General features: G+C 40.9%; 1 protein-coding gene across 7 annotated transcripts in view; it reads right to left on the minus strand.

Moving 5' to 3' along the window:
- The window catches only part of LOC112250703 (dual specificity protein phosphatase CDC14AB-like), a 45931-nt gene extending 31385 nt beyond the window's left edge, over positions 1-14546 (minus strand). For 3 of the 7 annotated variants that reach the window (XM_042322012.1, XM_042322010.1, XM_042322009.1), the window contains exons 1-5: positions 14050-14532; positions 13507-13597; positions 13025-13100; positions 9159-9251; positions 3562-3641 (exon numbers count right to left, since the gene is read on the minus strand). In XM_042322012.1, coding sequence (XP_042177946.1) covers positions 3562-3641; positions 9159-9251; positions 13025-13100; positions 13507-13597; positions 14050-14146 — 437 coding nt within the window. In that variant the 5' untranslated portion in view covers positions 14147-14532. Of the gene's footprint in view, positions 1-3561; positions 3642-9158; positions 9252-13024; positions 13101-13506; positions 13598-14049 lie in introns of all 7 variants that reach the window. The other 4 variants (XM_024421066.2, XM_042322014.1, XM_042322011.1 and 1 more) reach the window with 3 other exon arrangements.
- Positions 14547-20941: the final 6395 nt, after the last annotated feature.

Consider the following 20941-nt stretch of genomic DNA (forward strand, 5'->3'; position numbering starts at 1 on the left):
AAAGATTGTGATTTAACAATTGACATGGCCTCAGAACATACAATTTCATTGTTCCTTTACGAACAATTGTAATTGAGAAACAAAAAAAAAAACTCTAAAACCAGGAAATATACAACTGAGAAAAGACCATTTAGAAAAGAAAAAAAAACACCCCTTAGTGGTTTATTAACCATTATTTTACCAGGTTTATTGACAGAAGTGTACAAGAGAAAGTAGTGCACTAAGAACCCAAGGAAGAGTTGCAGGGGAGAAGAGAAAACGTGCCTATTTAAAAGCTAGAAAAAGACATTTGTAGCTTGCGACTTGTTTAATTTCTTTTTAAAGTAGCTCATGCTAGAAAATGTTGGAGACCCCTGACGTAATGTGTCTATGTACTACTGTGGGTGTGTGTAGGTCTGTCCATTTCCCTCTCATAACATTGTAACAACCCCATCCAAAAACCAAACTCCAGTCCGCACAGTTAAAATAAAGTCAGCTACTAACTACGGGAAGAGAGGATCAGGGAAGCAGCTGTGTCCCACTGTTCTCTAAACACACACGACCCTCTGGAGGGAGCCACTGGGGAGAGGTGGGACGAATAAGGTCAAAGGCCCTGTTAGAAATAGAATTTCTAAAAGTAGCCCAGCGATATCCATCAAATCAAGTTCAAAGGAAACTAAATTGTGCTGGCAACGCAGAGTGGTGGGAGGAGGATTGGTCCAGCCTTCATTACACAAGTATGTAAAAATAGGGCTCTAGCGTAGTTGAGAATGCTCCCACAGCTTAAAGTGCGGGACAAGAGAGCATTAATGATCGAATGAGAACACAGTCTCCCCTCTTCGCCAATCTCTTCTCGTTCATTCTCCACCCAACACAACAAGTTACATAAGTGCCATCCCTTTAGCTAGGGGCCATTAGAGCTGGTCAAGTAAACTGACAAAGCTGCATTCTTCTCCATTCACACAGCCCCGTGGCCCCAGCAAGAAGGCCATCTTTGTGGGCCACACAAGGACCCAATTAAACCAGAGAGCGCCATGAGGCGTCGCCACAGAGAGAAGACAACAGGGCTAACTGCAAACACTGCAGCGCCTAAGATTCTTCTATGACCAGGAAGACTCCAAAGTCATACACATTGTATTCAGATCTGTATTTTCTTTTGGTGGATAGACACAATGCTTCGTGGTAAGTTAGTGAGTAAATAAAGAAAGGAGTGGAAGAGTAGTCGGAGAACATAGGAATGTAGTGACGATAGGCCTAAATTGTAACCAAGCACAGACAAGAGAGAGAAGTCAGCAAGGACAACTGGGTTCAGTGAGATATCCTAATCTCTCACCTGTTTACTACCAACGTAGTGAGAGTCCATAGGACTACATGATATTATCCAGCTTCAACTCACCAAACACACTGGCAGGTTAAGGCAAGCCCTAAGGGTGGATATCTGTCACCATCATAACTCGGGCCAACAATGCCAAACAACAAAAAAATACCGTAGAGCCTGGCTGCTGACCCATGTACAGAACGCAATCACAGGTCAATGTAGGGGCAGAGAACAGATACAACAGCTCTTGTTGACATGCCTTCACTTTACTTACCCACCCTCTGTCCTGTTCCCACACATCACATACATATACATATATACACATCCCTCAACGCCATCACTAATTCCTCACCTCCATGTGAAATTGAGTTGGAATGCAGATGGGACTGATCATGAGGGTGCGACTCCCTCCACAGTTCAATAGGAAGGAGCTGATGAGGTAAGGCTATTCGCTATGAAGCACGTACACACAGGACTATAGCCTTGTTCCTGTTATCTGTGGCCTGTTCAATGCATAGACGATCTAACAATGGACAATTCCATAAACAACATCTACACCACGCGACTGACCCCAAATGACCAGCTAGGATTACACAAGCCCCACCTGACCCAGTGTGTGTTGGACTAGTAACTGAAAGGTTGCAAGATCGAATCCCTGAGCTGACAAGGTAAAAATCTGCCTTTCTGCCCCTGAACAAGGCAGTTAACCCACTGTTCCTAGGCCTTTGAAAATAAGAATGTGTTCTTAACTGACTTGCCTAGTTAAATAAAGGTAAATAAAATACCAAATTAAAGCAGCTCTAATCTAGCTTGACGACTCACACTAAATTCTTCCACTGCTCTGCGGGTTCGCTACACACTTCAATTAAGGCTGTCTGATTAAGGTGAAGAGGGGCATTTTACAAAACAGTCATCAGCGATTGGATTGACTAACCAATCAAAGTATAAAAGCCAACGATGAATTTTCAAAACCGCTGCGTCACCCACGTGTGTTCTGGGCCAACCAGACGGCCCGAAAGCGTTCGTATTCGGTGAAGGGTCGGGGACGTACTCTGATCCAGACTTATTGCGAAGAAGAAGCTAATGTCCATGGGCGTGGTGTAGCGTTTGGAATGAGCAAGGAGTCTGGGTAGCCAGGCAAAATCTAATCCAGCTATCCATTCTAAACCATACACTCCCTCCAGATGCATGAAAACTGCTTGTTTGTTTGTGTTATATGACAAGTGAAAGCAACCAGGCTAACAAAGATTAAACCATTTTACACATCTAACAATGGCGAGTGATGGGAAAAGATTTGTTTGTTCAATTATTTGGCACGTCCACTCTAAAAATGTAGCCCAATCCTTTTAAAGAGTGAGTCCACTGATCCACAATCGGCATAGATATCTTATGAAAGCAGATTAACTCCATGTTATGCTGGGGAGAGAGAGGATGTGTGTGTTCATGGAGTGGGTGGAATATGCAGAGTAAAACAAATACAAGTTCTGTTTTGGAGTAAGGCAGGTATAATAACTGACTAAAAACAATTGGAGGCTAAACTTGTAGAATCTAGATTTTTTTTGTTGTCAATGCCACAAGCCTGGGACTACCAAAAGACCTTACTATGAAGTATTATTACAATCCGAGAACACAAATTCGTCTGCTTTTTCAGGTCTAATAACTCGTTCTGATAAGACACGAGACACGCCGGAAGTTATTTTAGCCTCACATGTCATGCGTCATACATATACACACAGGCCCAATCTATTGTAAGACATACACCCTGTTAATAAGAGGATTAAGGGAAAATGACGACAAGGATGACAGAAAGGGAGGCGTCACGGGGGACTAATTGTGCTGTGGAGCTGTGACCCATGTCTGTGCTGTCGGGTTGCATGACAGAGTTATTACAGAGTATCAGATGCCCTGTCTGTCCCTAGGACGTCACCGTTTCAGGTGACAAACAAAAAACGGGAACTGGGGAAGCCTCTGGTGTCGGCCTCCTCTGGGAGGTGGAAACCAGACAAGGCAGGGAAACAAACCAATGAACCAGTCCTATGCACTAGGCAGAGCAAGCACATTACGAAAAGGTACGCAAGCTGCTTAAAGCCCCGCAATATGGACTGCAGAGACACAACGTAAAACAAAAACACCTCTGTAAGCGCAACCATGATACAAAGGTAAGGGAATTAGCCAAGATAAGCTTCCAAGGCAAATATCCAATGATGGTTTCTGTGGTAAGAAACCATGCTGCTGTGTGATAGTGTGGACATGGCTGGTCTTACCTGAAGGGAAGATATGAAGAATTGGAGCCTGAGATCAGAGCCCTGTAGGCCTCCTCTGGAGTCTTCTTCAGGTAGATGACCTGAGAGAGGGAGAGAGACAAGGAAGCAGTTCATAAACCATGACTGAATTTAGTGAAATCGTTCCATGATTTTGGTAATCCTCCAGCTTCCCGATTGATTCAGGTTTTGAAAAGATTGGTTCTCAGAGCACTAATATAGCATGATCGGGAGACAAGGACACAGAGGACAGGACAAGGACACTGTGACACAGATTCAGTGATAGTAATTACTGATTGATCCATACAGTTGTGGTTAAGAAAAGTCATGCATAGTGGTGGGCTTTGCGAAGCGATGGGACTTGCCTCGCAAAGTTTAGAACTGCCACGGGGATGGTAACAGCCTAGTAATGGCCGCTGCCTAGCAACCATCAATATGAAGCATTAAATCTCATGAAGGCGCATTGCTTAAGTCGGACTTAGCTACGACTAGTCTTATTTTTGGTTGGTGCAACAGGTGTCAATTCTGATCCCAAAGTCAGAAGTAGCTACGCCAACCGACCTAGCATTTAAGACCAACTTTCTTACACCCAACTGCTGTAACAGGAGCCTGGCTTGAACAATTAGCAAATCTGGCCTAGAGTGCCAATATTCAAAGGTTGACTGGATGATTTGTCTCGACTAGGGGCCATGCATGGGAGAGTGGGCTTGTGAATGCAGCTTTTGTGTCAGTGGGTCTGGTGACACGGAGGCCAAACAGTGCATGAAGCCGGCGTCTTCTCAGCAAGTAGAACAGAGCTTTGTCATTCCTGCTCCCGCTTCATGAAATATTCACCAGTCAGGCAATTGGATCCATCAAACACGCACCAGATTAAACTATTCCGCTGGTGTGGGAGTGTGTTGTCCCACGTGATCCATCCTACAGAATGTGGGCCAGCTGTTTGTCCCACATATAATCCTCTCGGGTTGAAAGCGGGTCATTTGTATTAAAGAGCAGCACCACACTTCTGTAATGAGAGCAGGGCCAGGAGGGCTCCTCAGAGCCCACACAATCACGTGACCGGATCAATGGAGACCCACTTGGAAAGAAAACACAGGGAGTAGCAGACCTCCCTGCCGTGTTCCCAGTACATTCTCTCCTTAAAGTCAACACAATCCACATGATGTAGCTACAGAGGTTATAACAACGCAGACAAACATCCCATCTAAATTGGTTCCATCGCAGTTCATCAGGCACGATATTGATTTCTGAATGCTATGTCCTCAGTGTGCATTTGAGAGCTAATGACTCATGCAGCTGGGAGACACTATATGGCCTGGTTTTGAAAGAGAACGTGATATTTCAGTGTCAATGAATGAAACGTTCATCTTGGGCATCGGTCAAGGTTCAGGCAAAATTTAGCTCAGCGCTTCATTTTGTGCATCTACCCTGGAGAGATGGTGTAGGAAGGAATAAGTGATAGCAGCTTAAAATGAGGGTCACCGAGTGACAGATTAGACACACCATCAGTGCAATATTCTTCCAACAACGTTACCAGTCTCCTATTGGCCAATACAGGAAATGTATTCTGCTGCCGCTCTGCACACACAAAGCTTGTTAGCTATCTCTGGTCCAACGTTAAGCCAAAGCTCTGAAGGATGCAAGTCACTGATTGGTGCTCTATAAGCACTGATTGATTAATGTTGAGCTATATATAAAAACAGGTTTAAAAAGGAACGATATAAAATGTTACTTTATGGTTTGAACTGGTTCAGAACTTTTCGCTTGTTGGAAATGTGGAATGGAAGGGAAACAAATGTTCCATTCAGAACGAAACTATTGAAAAATAATTTGTTCCAACCCCTGCGTTGTTTACAGAGTAAAATAGCTTATATAGTTTGGCTTCTGAAGGTACAACATTTAAACTAAGCTCATGAGGCATTTATAAGTTATATTTGTCAAGAATCAATGGGTACATATCATTAATTCATAAATCCCTTAAATAGCTACATCCCCTTTAAAAAGGAGTCTACCCAAAATCCAGAAACTCCCAAGTGATTTCATACATCGAAACAAGTTCAGTGGAGTTTAATTCTTGAAGTTGCAGGTGTTCTTATTGTGTTATTACCATTGCACCATATAAATGTAAACATAAGGTGTGCTTTACAGGTTAGCATACAGTGCACTCAAAGTAGTTAAACCCCTTGACTTTTTCCACGTTTTGTTACGCTACAGCCTTATTCTAAAATGGATTCAATAAAAAAGTTCCTCAGCAATCTACACAGAACACCCCATAATGACAAAGCAAAAACAGGTGAAAAAAATTCTGCGCATCTCTTTTCAAATTTTTTTTTTTTACAGAAGTATTCAGACCCTTTGCTATGAGACTTGAAATTGAGCTCAGGTGCATCCTGTTTCCATTGATCATCCTTGAGATGTTTCTACAACTTGATTGGAGTCCACCTGTGGTAAATTCAATTGATTGGACATGATTTGGAAAAGCACACACACCTGTCTATATAAGGTCCCACAGTTGACAGTACATGTCAGAGCAAAAACTAAGCAATGAGGTCAAAAGGTATTGTCCGTAGAGCTCTGAGACAGGATTGTGTCGAGGCACAGATCTGGGGAAGGGTACCAATTTTTTTTTATAGCATTGAAAAACACACTGGACTCCATCATTCTTAAATGGAATAAGTTTGGAACTACCAAGATTCTTCTTAGAGCTGGCCCCCCAGCCAAACTGAGCACTCAGGGGAGAAGGGCCTTGGTCAGGGAGGTGACCAAGAACCTGATGGTCACAGTGACAGAGCTCTAGAGTGCCAGACGGAAGCCAGTCCTCAGTAAAAAGGTACATGACAGCCCACTTGGAGTTTGGCAAAATCCACCTAAAGGACTCAGACCACGAGAAACAAGATTCTCTGGTTTGATGAAACCAAGATTGAACTATTTTGGCCTGAATGCCATGCGTCACATCTGGAGGAAACCTGGCACCATCCCTACGGTGAAGCATGGTGGTAGTAGCATCATGCTGTGGGGATGTTTTTCAGCGGCATGGACTAGTCAGGGTTGAGGGAAAGATGAACGAAGCAAAGTACAAAGAAATCCTTTATGAAAACCTGCTCCAGAGCACTCAGGACCTCAGACTGTGGTAAAGGTTCACCTTCCAACAGGACAATGTCCAAAAGCAAAAAAGCCAAAAACGCAGGAGTGGCTTCAGGACAAGTTTCTGAAGTTTCTTGAGTGGCCCAGCCAGGGGCCAGACTTGAACCCTATCTAACATCTCTGGAGAGACCTGAAAATAGCTGTGCAGCGATGCTCCCCATCCAACCGGACAGAGCTTGAGAGGATCTGCAGAGAAGAAATGGGAGAAACTCCCCAAATACAGGTGTGCCAAGCTTGAAGCCTCATACCCAAGAAGACTCGAGGCTGCCAAAGTTGTTTCAACAAAGTTCTGCGTAAAGGGTTTGAATACTTACGGAAATAAAAAAATTATACATTTGCAAAAAAAAATCTAAATACCTGTTTTTGCCTTGTCATTATTGGGTATTGTGTGTAGATTGATAAGCATATATATATTTCATAAATCCATTTTAGAATAAGTCTAACGTTAAAGCAAATAAAAAAAGTGGAAAAAGTCAGGGGGTCTGATTACTTTCCGAATGAACTGTATATACCCTATTCATTTACGACAGGGGGGGGGAGAGACAACCGACATTGTGCCAAAAAAAAAAAAAAAGGCTAAAATAAATACGGTCCGATGACACCGTCGGTGACTTTCCAGAGTTCTTCACAACTTGCGAGTATTTTGTCGTCAGACAGATTTGTAGGTTGTTGTTTACCTTGTATAAACTAATGTGTAACGCGGTCTACACTTCTCAGAAAAAAACCCATCTGGGAATAAGGTCATAATGTGACGTTTCTACATAGCAGGGATTCCCCCGAGAGCACACATGCACAGCTGTTATCCATCTCAGCTACTGTGGCAGTCGCCAACATAAAACAATTATATAAAATTAGGGAATCATTTGAATCATCAATTCACTGGCAACGGAGCAGAGCGAGGCCTGCATCCAGCAACGTCACGTGAACCTTTTTTGCAGTGGTTTCAGTACAGCACTACATGGAGAGAGGGAGGACAAACTCCACTTAACTAGTTTTAATGTACGGAATCACTTGGGAGTTTGTGGATTTTGGGTAAACTTATCCTTTAAGGTGAGTGGATCAACTCCTATTTGTTGTTAGAAAGTGCAGTACAACAAATTCCTTCCCGCATGGATAAATATTGAAGAGCATCTGACCATGTGTCAATATGGCTAATGTCTAGACATGCTGAGAGGACAAAGCTAGCATGGAACCTTAAGTACAGCTGTGCATAGGACAGTATGTTATACAGGGTTCACTTCAGGGGTGTCTGTTGTTTGAGGAGGACCAGGGGTTATTACGGCATGCAACCTTCCTCCTGCCACTGTTATCCAGGATAGGAACCCAAATCCAGATTATAATCCAGCATGCCCCCTGCTGCAACGCTGCTTATTAATATCTCCTCCCAGAGCTATGTGGCCTGCCTTGCCTGCTAGCAAGACAAAGAGTGCTACAGACAAAAGGCCCTATTCAATCAAACCCAGGCCAGCAATACAATATTACTTGGGGATTTAGATAGGCTAGCTAGTTAAGAAACTGTAAACATGGTTGAGATACACAACTGTTGTTTATCAACCATGCGTTTAGACATTAAGGGCCAAAACCAGAATGAAGCCCGATACAGCATATATCGTGCTTACCTTAGAGGAGGGTCAAGTTCAGGTTTATTAAAGCCTCTAGATGCTGGGCATCACAATGGAAATATTCAGAGAAGGGCCTTATGTTATATACAAAAGGTTGTCATGACCGATGCTGACCCCTCCGTCTGTTCCCTTGGGGTAAGGACTGGGCACAGTCCACTAAGTGAAACACTACTGACCCACATTGACGGAGATAATCATCATGTCATCTGTCATAAGCCATGTCATCATCACAGCACAGCAACAGAAGCACTACATAAATCCCCTCGTTTACTGCCACGTGACAGAGCAGCCAGCTGGCAGGGGATGCCGTCACACATTACAGTTAAGGCTGGTATCTGATTGGAAGCGAAAGGACAGCCTTCAACCATGGATGGCTGGCAGCAAGGGGCCAAATGAATAGGGCCTAGTGCAACAGGAGCTGCTGGGCATTCAAAAGGGCTGGAAGATAGAGCCATTGTGGCAGGACATTGAGGACAATAGGGCTGACTATATATAAAATCAGCAGCTCCCATTCGTTTCTATTCTGACTCCAAGGGAGTCAGAGAGATCTGGCTGACATGGCTAAAACTGCAGGGGTTGTCACCTTGAAGGAAGTCAGTACTGGCTGAAAGAAGCACTCAAAAAGGCCTTGATTGACAACAATACCGGTGAAACCAAATAAAAACAATACGCTAGGGAAAATGTGCATCGGCCCATCTGGGTATATTGATACTAAAGCAAAATGGGTTGAGCTGCATTACTTAGGGAGGTGCAGCATGACATAATGCCCCAAAATACAGTATTCCCCTTGCATAACTTCCTTTCCCTGCAGTGAGCGAGAGAGAGGACACTCACAGCATAGGCACCGATTAAAACAGCAGCGTTGGCCCTTTTCCGCTGGTCAAAGCTGGTGTAGTGTACGATTCGCTTTCTGGTCAGTGTGAAGGACTGCAGACAAAAGGAGAGAGCACACGTAAGGAAAAAAACCCCATTAAAACATCACATTAAATGTATTTAGATTAGAACAATTGATCAAGATATCCACAAACACTGGATGAGTCAAACTCAACCAAACCATGCCTAAACGATGGTTAGGTGACCATAGGTTGTACAGTACTATGCATGATCATGTATTTATATGTGGTATAAACATACGCTAGGCCTATATAAAAGTTAGTGGCAGAAAATAGAAATCAACAACGATGAACTCGTCAGCTTCCTATCTTCTACTCAAGAGAAAGATGTAAGAACATGGCAGTTTGAGCTAATTAATAGACCTGAAAGCACATCTAGTTCTGGCTTGTATATGATATTACTCAAATGAAAGTTCTCTCTGCCATTGAAATCCTTGGGCGGGCCGCCTAACTGTTTTCGGGACGCCCAGGACAAGCTATGAAAAAAATATATATAACTTTTAAATTATTTTCACGATGGAAAAAGGCATTCAGTGTAAACTTAAAATGACCAAAAAATGTTCATTATAATATAATCTTTGAGAACTAACAATCACTAGCTAGACAGTCAGGGAGAATTGAAAAAAAAATCCAAAACCAATTAATTTTGCAGTATTGATTTTGTTATGTTTCAGCAAAAGAACAGCATTAGCCATGGCAAAATGCATAGAATTGCAGGATATTTGCTTTAAAACTGCACAAATCTCTCAGCACCATGGAGAAATTTGTAGAAATGCAGGAAATTGGCTTTAAAAAAAATCACTAAATCCTCTACACCGCCAAGATGGGGGCCGAAAAGATGGGCCGACACACCCATTGCCGCGCCCACCACATAAGCACGTTTTTGATTCAGAAAAACCCTGATATGTTCAGATGCAGACAGGATGTCGTCAACGCTGGCAGGACAGCTGGGCTGCAGGTGTGTGTGACAGCGTGTGCCGTGTTTTCGTTCAGAATCACTGCCAGAGGGGGCCAAAGCACTTGGAAGCAGCAAAGGCAAGCTAGAAGATAGACACAAATCCAGTCGCTGCTACATAGGCCTAATCAGAAATGTGAGGAGCAGCATGCTCAAGTCTCTATACTAATTGAAGTGTGGTATGGAAATTAAACTGTACAGGCTTGTAAGGATGACCTCAGTCTTTTCCTCCGAGAGGAAAACATAGGCAGCAACTTCCATTGGACGGGTGTGGGAGGAATATTTTACCATAGCAAAAGACATCGGGCCTGGTCATGAATCAATACCATCATCTAGGCCTGAGGGAAGTGACCTACTTGTTGCATTTATGGCACCAATATGTTAGTGTTTATAGAGAAATGAAATGGCTATATCTTAGAGAAATGTAACCACGAAAACATAGCCTATATTGGATTCTGGGGAAAACAGACTTAATCTGCTGTAATGTTTTCACTTTATATGCAAAATACTTCAGACTATCTAACAAGGTTTGCTAGATGATGTAGGTCTAGACCTAAAATAGTAGGCCTAAACCTCCACGATATTGAAACAATACACGTGGATGGATTTGATTTATGGTTTTGTGATGTTTCTGAAATTATCTTAGAAATGGATTGAATCTGCTCGACTTCACAAATGTAGTGAGCAGTGAACAACAGACGTTTACACTTCCTTGATCCTCTCTGGGTAAAGGTCAGGGCAAAAAAACAAAACAGTTGAAATGCATCACTAAACAGGTTAAGTTAAACGAAACCGAGGCCAGGCCAGACACATGCATGAGTGGTGAGAGGATGTGGAAACAGGGTAGATGAGTGGGGGCAAAAACACAAATCAAATGGACTCAAGTCCAACAGGTGTGGGATGGTCAAAGCGAAATTGTCAAAGGGACAACCTGACTCATTTCACAGACATTTCAGCCTCCAAACTGTTTCATTTCAGCATTTCTCAATCAGGGTTGTCCACTTTTCCTTGTATTTTTCTCTCCAGACGATACTCAGCTTGTCATGCAGCAGATTCAAACCAGTGAGGTTCAAAGGAATGCCGTCCCTAAGGCAACAAGCTGTTCATAACAAACACCGGAGGGCGAAGCGCAGGGGCATGGAGAGAAATGGGGCAGTGGTAAAAACATCATGCTTGCTCGAGACTTTACCTTCAACATTGACCAACATCTACATATGACAGACCTACAGATTGTCTGCATCGACGGAAAATTGACAGGACAAAAAGACAGACGCAGAACCTCTATTAATGACACTGAGAGTTACATTCACAAGGTGGTAGAAGGACATGAGTTAGACAAGTGGTTCTCAACTGGCTTTGCCTCGGGACCCAAATTTTTCCAAGTTGTTTCAGTCGTAACGCAATATTCGTGTGGCGAAAAATAATCACCAAAATACAATCTGAAAAAGATTTTTAATGCTATATTGATAGTAAATGTAGCAATTACAGGTCAACGGAACAACATTCCCACCTCTTTCAATTTCAATAATTAAATGATGCTAATATTCTTGATGAAGAATGTTAATAAACTCTGGTTTGAGACCACAAAATCAACAAAAATATTGAAAATACTGTGAATAAAGGATGAATTTTAAAAAGACTTGAGGTAACATTATTTAAACATTTTAATTCATAATTTCTACACAACTTCTACCTGGTTTATGTAATTTAAAGGTCAGACTGGAGTATTTAAAATAAATATATAAATATTTTTTTTACTCAGTCACCCTGCACCCATCCAGTTGAGAATAACCGAGTTACACAAAAGCGATGGGACCTCCCCTTGACTAGGGTCTTGTGAAGGTTTTGGACTGGTGGGCCTTTCAAAAGGGCAATTGAAAGCTAAAATTGAGTAGACTTAGATAGAACTTCACATCACCTAGACCCCATTTAGATTTGAAGATGATATAGATGGCTGAACAAGCAACATATCTGGAGAATTTATGTACCCTGAATGTCAACAAGAAGTCATAAATAATCAGGTTAGCCTAACAAACTAACTTCATGTAAAATCATGGCATAAAAGTGAGTTACAAATCGTAAACCACAACAATGTAATGACTCCTGGATAAAAGCCAGGCCCTGATTGAACTCAAATTCTAATGCACATCAACAAATAATAACAAAGGTAGATGTATAAACAAAATGCCTCTCCTGTTACCAAAAGTGGTAATAACACTCCCGATTTCACTTGCACCAAACATGACAAACAGTATCATCTAATCATTATTTTGGGAGGCCCCAGAATAGACAAGAATATAGCTGTAGCTTATACTACAAATTGGACTAGATTGCAGTGTTGTGTCAGCCCAATAAAACTGCTGAGCAATGAAGGCCAGCTTATCCTGGCATCTCCAATGACTCTCTCTGCCCGAGGGAAAGTGACAACGCAGTTTTGGGACAGGTGTAGGGTGGCTAAAAACAGAACACCAATAACTTCGCCAAAGCCCTAATTTACACAGTTGAGGACTTTTGTTTTGTCCATTCATTCCAATCCCACCCTTCAAGTTTCACAATGCGAGGCACTGTCAAACAGAAAAATGTTTGGTAGGGCCTATGAATTTATTATTGTCCTTGCAAGTAACTACACTCTAGGCGAGGAAAAAATGTGTGGGTTTTGTAATTATCTAATAACTAACCCCATAAACCACACTACTGTATGCGTTGCCATGTTCTCAAATGTCACAAACCTTGCAGTTGTTGTCAATTAGGGTGTGGGAGGTAGAATTACACAAGTGGTTTTGTTGTCACAGATGCATACTGTACATTCTTACTGAGGGAGGTAAGGCTTGAGATAGAGGCACATGACTTACCTTCAGCTTTTTGTTGAGTTTACAACAATATCTATACAGCATGGCTAGGTGGAGGGGCCCAAAATCTGCATAGAAGCTGAAATATAATTAACATTTAAAAATGTCAGACTACTTATTTAAATTATTGATATTCTAAATAGAAATGTCTAATACAGAGATGACTAAGCTATCCTATTCAGTAATTAACCCCATCTGCTATATGTATTATCAATTAAATATGTGTGTATTGTAACCACAGCGGGGAGGGTCAACCTTGTGTAAACCATTGGTCAACCCCAAGCAGAGTGGAACCCAATAGTTTTATTAATCTGCGTTGGAAAGCGTATAATGAAAAGCTGTTACATAATTGCAATGAAAGCTCCCTCAACAGCCCAAGCGACTTGTTGCCGCTGTCCAATAAAGTGTAGCTAATCAAATGCACTGAAGCGAACGGAAGTGAGAAGAGATTCTGGGAGGGAGAACACAAAAAAAAAAAAACTTACTTTTCATAGATAAATTCGTCATCCGTGCAGAAGTAGTGTGTGTTTGCAGTGCTTTTTGGTTTGCTTCTTAGGGTAGCAAAATATAATCGATCTGAAAAAAAAACATGGATACATTTAACAACAAACATTGCGGGACCATAAAAACCGCCATCCACCACACTTTACAAAAGGAGGAATGCGTTTATGGCAACTTTGTTTTACTCATGCGACTGTCTCTCTCGCTTCCCGCAAGCGGTCATTAATAAGTAGCGTGACTTGCCATACAAAGCTTGCTACGTTCAAGCAAATGTCAGTTTTAAACTCAAAATGGCAAATTAATTCGCTAGTTTAATTTACTTTGAAAATAGTTAAATATGAGTAATCAAGTTAGCAGTTCTCAAACGCATGTGTCAATCACAGACAGAGAGGAGCCTGACCAGTACATTGGCTCGCTCGCGCTAACTAGTTAGTAGCCAGGTTGGCGAAATACTAACGTTATTGAGTTGGCTAACTTGATAACTGTTAACGTTAGTAAGTTCACACAACTACTTCATTTCCACTTACCTTTTATAAATTCAGAAGCTCCTATCAATTCTATGTCGTCTGCCATTTTAAACAAAGTTGAAAGAATAGCAGAATGTTTAAGACTGTCGAGAGGCATCGACACAAACAAGTTGCAAATACCAACTAAACTGGGAAAAAATTAGTCTGATACCGTTATCTAGCTATCTATATGTATTTTTTAAAGTACAGTAATGAAGTTAGTTGGATAGACAGAAGCTATCCTAGTTGCTAGCCACGCACTTTGCTCTACTCTGTCTAGGCTGAAAGAATAAATTACACGTCATTTGGACATTCCGATTCGAAAGCCATGCCCAAGGATAAAGTGAAGCCCTGCAAAAAAAAATATTTGCATGCCTCTTGGTTTCATTCCGCGCTGCGTTAACAACTGAGGAAAATATCAATGCATTACAAACAACAGACGTCCTCTTCACTTCTTTCCCACACCGCACAAATCTTTTCCCTGCCATGATTGCGGATAGGGCGTCACATGGTATCCATCCAATCACCACACAAAGGCACGTTGCTAGGTCACATCTACCTCAACCAATCAGCGATCAAAATCACTTGTGCCGATACTCAACAATAGAGTTAAGGGCACAGTAAATAGTATCATAAAAACTCTATAACAGTATGTGTAAGCAACACTGTGTAAACAGGCCTATTTGAGTAAGACACTTTGTATGCCTGTTCAGCACGGCCCAGTGAATTATTGACAAAGTTATATCTGATAGGAAATGCAAAATAACATCATGAGAATGAGATACTATTAAATCTCCCGTGAGCAAATTCTGTGTGCAACTGACCAAATTACACAATATTTTACTTCTGAGTTAACAGAGATGAATTAAGCAACATGGCCCGAGGGGGTGTGGTATATGGCCAATATATCACGGCTAAGGGCTGTGCTAAGGCATGACGGAGTGCTAGAACACAGCCCTTAGCAGTGGTATATTGGCCATATATCACAAACCCCCGATGTGCCTTATTGCTATTTTAAACTGGTTACCAATAGTGGTGGAAAAAGTACTAAATTCTCATACTTGAGTAAAAGTAAAGATACCTTACTAGAAAATGACTCAAGTAAAAGTGAAAGTCACCCAGTAAAATACAACTTGAGTAAAAGTCTAAAAGTATTTGGTTTTAAATGTACTTAAGTATCAAAAGTAAATGTAGTTGCTAAAATATACTTAATTATCAAAAGTAAAAGTACAAATAATAATAAAAAAATACTTATATTAAGCAAACCAGACAGCACAATTATCTGGTTTTGTATTTATTTACAGATAGCCAGGGTCACACTCCAACACTCAGACATCATTTACAAACATGGCATTTGTGTTTAGTTAGTCAGCCATATCAGAGTCAGCAGGGATGACCAGGGATGTTCTCTTGATAAGTGTGCGAATCGGACCATTTTCTGTCCTGCTAAGCATGCAAAATGTTACAAGTACTTTTGGGTGTCAGGGAAAATGTATGGAGTAAAAAGTACAGAATTTTCTTTAGGAATGTAGTGAAGTAAAAGTAAAAATTGTCAAAAATAGAAATAGTAAAGTACAGATACCCCAAAAAACTACTTAAGTAGTGCTTTAAAGTATTTTTACTTAATTAAGTACTTTAGACCACTGGTTACCAACATAATTCATGTTTTGTCATACCCATGGTATATGGTCTGATATACCATGGTTTTCAGCTAATCAGCATTCAGAGCTCAAACCACCCGTTTATAAAATGCTATATAAACCACCCAGAACTATTGGTCCATGTCAAGCAGAAAGATTTGTACACTTTTGGGTAGCAAAAGGTTAATCGTATTAAATTGTTCCCCACAAGCCCCTGACCAAATTGATATGATAACCTCTCCAACAAAGTAGCTTTCTATGTTTTTCACACATTTATACTGTTATGTTATATGTTGTAGCTACAATAGAATGTTTGCTGGCTGATAAAATAATGTTGACACAAATTAGAATGTTCGCATACTAATTGAAAATGACTATTAAACAACAATAGAGCATTCTACATACACTGTATGACCAAAAGTGAGTGGACACCTGCTCGTCGAACATCTCATTACAAAATCGTGGGCATTAATATGGAGTTGGTCCCCCTTTGCTGCTATAACAGCCACCACTCTCCTGGGAAGGCTTTCCACTAGATGTTGGAACATTGCTGTGGGGACTTGCTTCCATTCATCCACAAGAACATTAGTGAGGTCTGGCGATCAGGCCTGGCTCACAGTCGGCATTCCAATTCATCCAAAAAGTGTTCAATGAAGTTGAGGTCAGGGCTTTGTGCAGGCCAGTCAAGTTCTTCCACACCACTCTCTACAAACCATTTCTGTATGGACCTCGCTTTGTGCGGGGAGGCATTGTCATGCTGAAACCAGAAAAGGCCTTCCCAAAAACCTGTTGCTACAAAGTTGGAAGCACAAGATCGTCTAGAACGTAATTGTATTCTGTAGCGTAAGATTTCCCTTCACTGGAACTAAGGGGCCTAGCCCAAAGCATGAAAAACAGCCCTAAACCATTATTCCTCCTCCACCAAACTTTACAGTGGACACTATGCATTCGGGCAGGTAGCAATCTCCTGGCATCCGCGTTCTCCTCTGTTAGCCTTCTCTTGGATTCGGCCATTGGACTGCCAGATGGTGAATTCATCACTCCAGAGAACGCGTTTCCACTGCTCCAGAGTCCTCCGAAACATGACACGCCTGCCCGCCTACTTCTTATCACACTGCTCTCTTAACCCTAATGTCAGATGCACCAATGTGTTAGAGGAAACACCGCTCGACTGATGACCGGAATCAGCTTGCACAATTTGATGACATAGTACACAACAAAAAAACAGGGACAACTTTTGGCTCCCGAGCACCTCTTTCAAAACTACTGGCTGAAATTATTTTTTTAAAGTTTGAAAGTGCTTCTTTAACAAAAGGTAAAGAAATATGTTTGCTTTACATAACTTTTTGTTGTTGTTTTACAGCTAATTTCCTGCAATTCTACACATTTTGCCATAACTTATGCCATGTTAATATGATATCTGAATGAGAGTGACTAACAAAATTCATTGGGGTTTCCCTGGAGATCAGGGCCTCTGGGCACGTGCCCGGTCGGTAATTCGGCCATGATTACTACAAGTTAAGATCGCTGGCTAGACTATGTAACCAATTTAAAAAATGTTAACTGACATGGGCTAATTGAGTGACTTGTCAGTGAGTGACATATAACAAGAGGAAAACTGCTGGTGAATAACCAAGTTTCCAAATGGAAAGGTGTGCTCTGCCATCTGTTGAGTTGTCTCAGCGTGATAATGCAAAGATTTAGGTAAACACAAAAGGAACATTGGTGATTCATAAGCTCTTCTGTCCCTGACCACCTTAAAACGATGCTCTGTAACCTTCAACCTTACATGTTATTTAATGAGATATGTTACCTAATCATTTTGTAGCCATTAGTTCAGTGGTTCAAATACACATTTAATTGAAGTTATGCAATTGGTGATAAGAAAAAAAGCCAACCTTTCAGCAATTGGACTATTGCTGATGCCCTCGACAACCCTCAGCAGCCACTAACCATTACATATTGCAGAAGCCCTAAACTAAAATATACAATTTCTCCATAAATAGTGGAACTAGGCATCATCTATAAAGGCTGAAGCTTTAATACTTCACTAGCTATGTGAGTTGATGCCCTCATTACCGGCAGTTTGTTAGAATGCAGTGTATATGACAAAAGTGTGCAAAGCTGTCATCAAGGCAAAGGATGGCTACTTTGAAGAATCTCAAATGTTAAATATATTTTGCTTTGTTTAACACTTTTTTGGATACTACATGATTTCATGTGTTATTTCATAGTTTTGATGTCTTCACTATTATTCTACAATTTAGATTTTTTTAAAGTTTTTAAGTTTTTAAAAAATTAAGAAAAATCCTGGAAGGAGTAGGTGTGTCCAAACTGTTGACTGGTACTGTATATAAGCTATTGCCATATCAAAAACAGCATGTTTTCAATATTAATGTTAATATTTATCAATAATAATAAATTCATATAAGAAATTGTTATTGAAATCAAAACACTACTCATATTAGAGCAAGTGGTAAAGCTTCACATGACACCAATATTTGCTCTGTAGCACAACAGATGGAACTATATGGTGTTTTATTAGGAGGCCTGAGTAAGTTATTTCTCAATTATGTTTTAAGATTCAAATGTCAAATATATGTCAAGAATCCTTCCTCCAAAGGACCCTTCTATGGATACAATTGTGAAAATCCCCAAAATCATGGTCCTGTTTTGTTCTAGTTTCGTGAGGAATCACCCACATATAACAGACATAATTGGGCATTTTGAAAATGGGCCGCTGGGACTGAATATAGACTATATCTATATGCCCTGAACAAAAATATAAACTCAAAATGTAAAGTGTTGGTCCCATGTTTCATGAGCTGAAATAAAAGATCCAAGAAATGTTCCATATGCACAAAAAGCTTATTTCATCCCTGTTAGTGAGCATAACTCATTTGCCAAGATAATACATCCACGTGACAGGTGTGACATATCAAGAAGCTGATTCCACAACATGATCATTACACAGGTACACCTTGTGCTGGGGACAATAAAAGGCCACTAAGTTGTGCAGTTTTGTCACACTACAGAATGAAACAGTTTTGAGGGAGCATGCAATAGGCATACTGACTGCAGGAATGTCTACCAGAGCTGTTGCCAGATCATTTAATGTTCATTTCTCTCATGGTAGAAAAATTAACATTCATTTTGCCTCCAATGTCATTTTCGAGAATTTGGCTGTCCAACCGGCCTCACAACCCCATACCACGTGTAACCACGTCAGCCCAGGACCTCCACATCCGACTTCTTCAGTCTGAGACTAGCCACCCAAACAGCTGATGAAATTGTGGGTTTGGACAACCGAAGAATTTCTGCACAAACTGTCAAAAGCCGTCTCAGGGTAGTTCATCTGCGTGCTTTGAACAATGAACACAATTGCATTTTCTCGATGGAAATTTGAATGCATAGAGATATCGTGACGGGATCCTGAGACCCATTGACGTGTCATACTTCAGCCACCATCACCTCGTGTTGTAGCATGAAAATGCACGGTCCCATGTCACAAGGATCGGTACACAATTCCTGGAAGCTGAAAATGTCCCAGTTCTTCCATGGCCTGCATACTCACCAGACATGTCACCAATTGAGCATGTTTGGGATGCTATGTACGACAGCGTGTTCCAGTTCCCGCCAATATCCAGCAACTTCGCACAGCAATTGAAGAGGAGTGGGACAACATTCCACAGGCCACAATCAACAGCCTGATCAACACTATGCGAAGGAGATGTGTTGCACAAATGGTGGTCACACCAGATACTGACAGATTTTCATGTCCACGCCCATACCTTTTTTTTGTTCAAGGTATCTGTGACCAAAAGATGCATATCTATATTCCCAGTCATATGAAATCCATAGATCAGGGCATAATGAATTTACTTCAATTGACTGCTTTCCTTATATGAACTGTAACTCAGTAGAATCTTTGAAATTGTTGCGTTTATATTTTTGTTCAGTGTAGCTGTATGACATTTGGTGTATTTATCAGCTGGGGTACCATGTGTTTATAGAACGCCACCCATTACAGCCCATTCTATCTTGATGTACCCCCATGTATGGCCTTTGAACCCCCAAGGTGGGCCAATAGAGATTATACCCTGATGAAAACAGCTTGGCTGTCGAAACATTGGAAATAAATGATTGCTCCTAGAGTGTGCAGCTTTTCTTTTTTAAAGGGCCCATAGCCTCTTGAGACCCAGCAATTCATTTTTGTCCTCTCTAGTGAACATCAGTTCTTGGTCCGTAACTCTGAGGCCATACAGTCACTGTATTAAGGCGTTTTGTTCTACTGTATTATTGACTATGTTTTGTTTATTCCATGTAACTCTGTGTTGTTTCTGTCGCACTGCTTTGCTTTATCTTGGCCAGGTCGCAGTTGCAAATGACAACTTGTTCTCAACTAGCCTACCTGGTTAAATAAAGGTGAAATTAAAACATTTAAAAAGTCCTGTTGTCCCTTTAAGAGGACATTCTAGGCTTTTCAATGATATCATGTGTGGGGGTGCGACCTTGATAGCTTCATCTTCCTGGTTCTTAAAAAAATGGCTGCGGTCAAAATTAGCACATGCGGTGGACATTTGAAAAGAAGTGTGTGTGTAATTATAATTTTAGTGAATTTGACAATCAAATTCTTTCTGGTAAGTGAATATCTCAGGAATAGTTAAGGGAGTTGTCAGGACTGTGTCATACTTTCTTTCACCTTAAATAAGAGCTTATCAAGAAATGTCCTCTGTAGTGGACACCCGGATCCCACAACTGTTTTTCACCTTCTGTCCCCATTGATTTTAATGTTATATTTATTTTCATATTTAGATCCCAATGACCACTACAGAGGACAATTTTGCACTTGCAATAAAAGATAAATAACAATATTTGTTCTAATTTCTTTCTTGGTAGAATGTTTTTTTTCTTCACCCCAAACATCTAATAATAATCATCATCACGGGTCTCAGGAGGATAGAGATGTCATTACCAATCCAATTGTTTCATACCTTAATTTGTGTTGTGTATAATGAAGTAAATAATATATGAATTGCTTTAGTATGAGAAGATTGTTCCCTTATAATACAACATTTAATTTCATATGCTCAATATCCGGAAAGGGGTCATAACATGTAATGCAGTGAAACTACATTTAGCTACCTCCTATAAGTGGTTATCATACCAAAATATAACCCACAGACATGGACCTTAATGAAAATCATCATTAGACTTTGTCACCCCAAAGTGGACAATTATGTTAAATTTGGCCCTCTGGCCAATGGACTACA

This window comes from Oncorhynchus tshawytscha, linkage group LG05 (genome assembly GCF_018296145.1).
Source record: "Oncorhynchus tshawytscha isolate Ot180627B linkage group LG05, Otsh_v2.0, whole genome shotgun sequence".
Classification (NCBI taxonomy): Eukaryota; Metazoa; Chordata; class Actinopteri; order Salmoniformes; family Salmonidae; genus Oncorhynchus; species Oncorhynchus tshawytscha.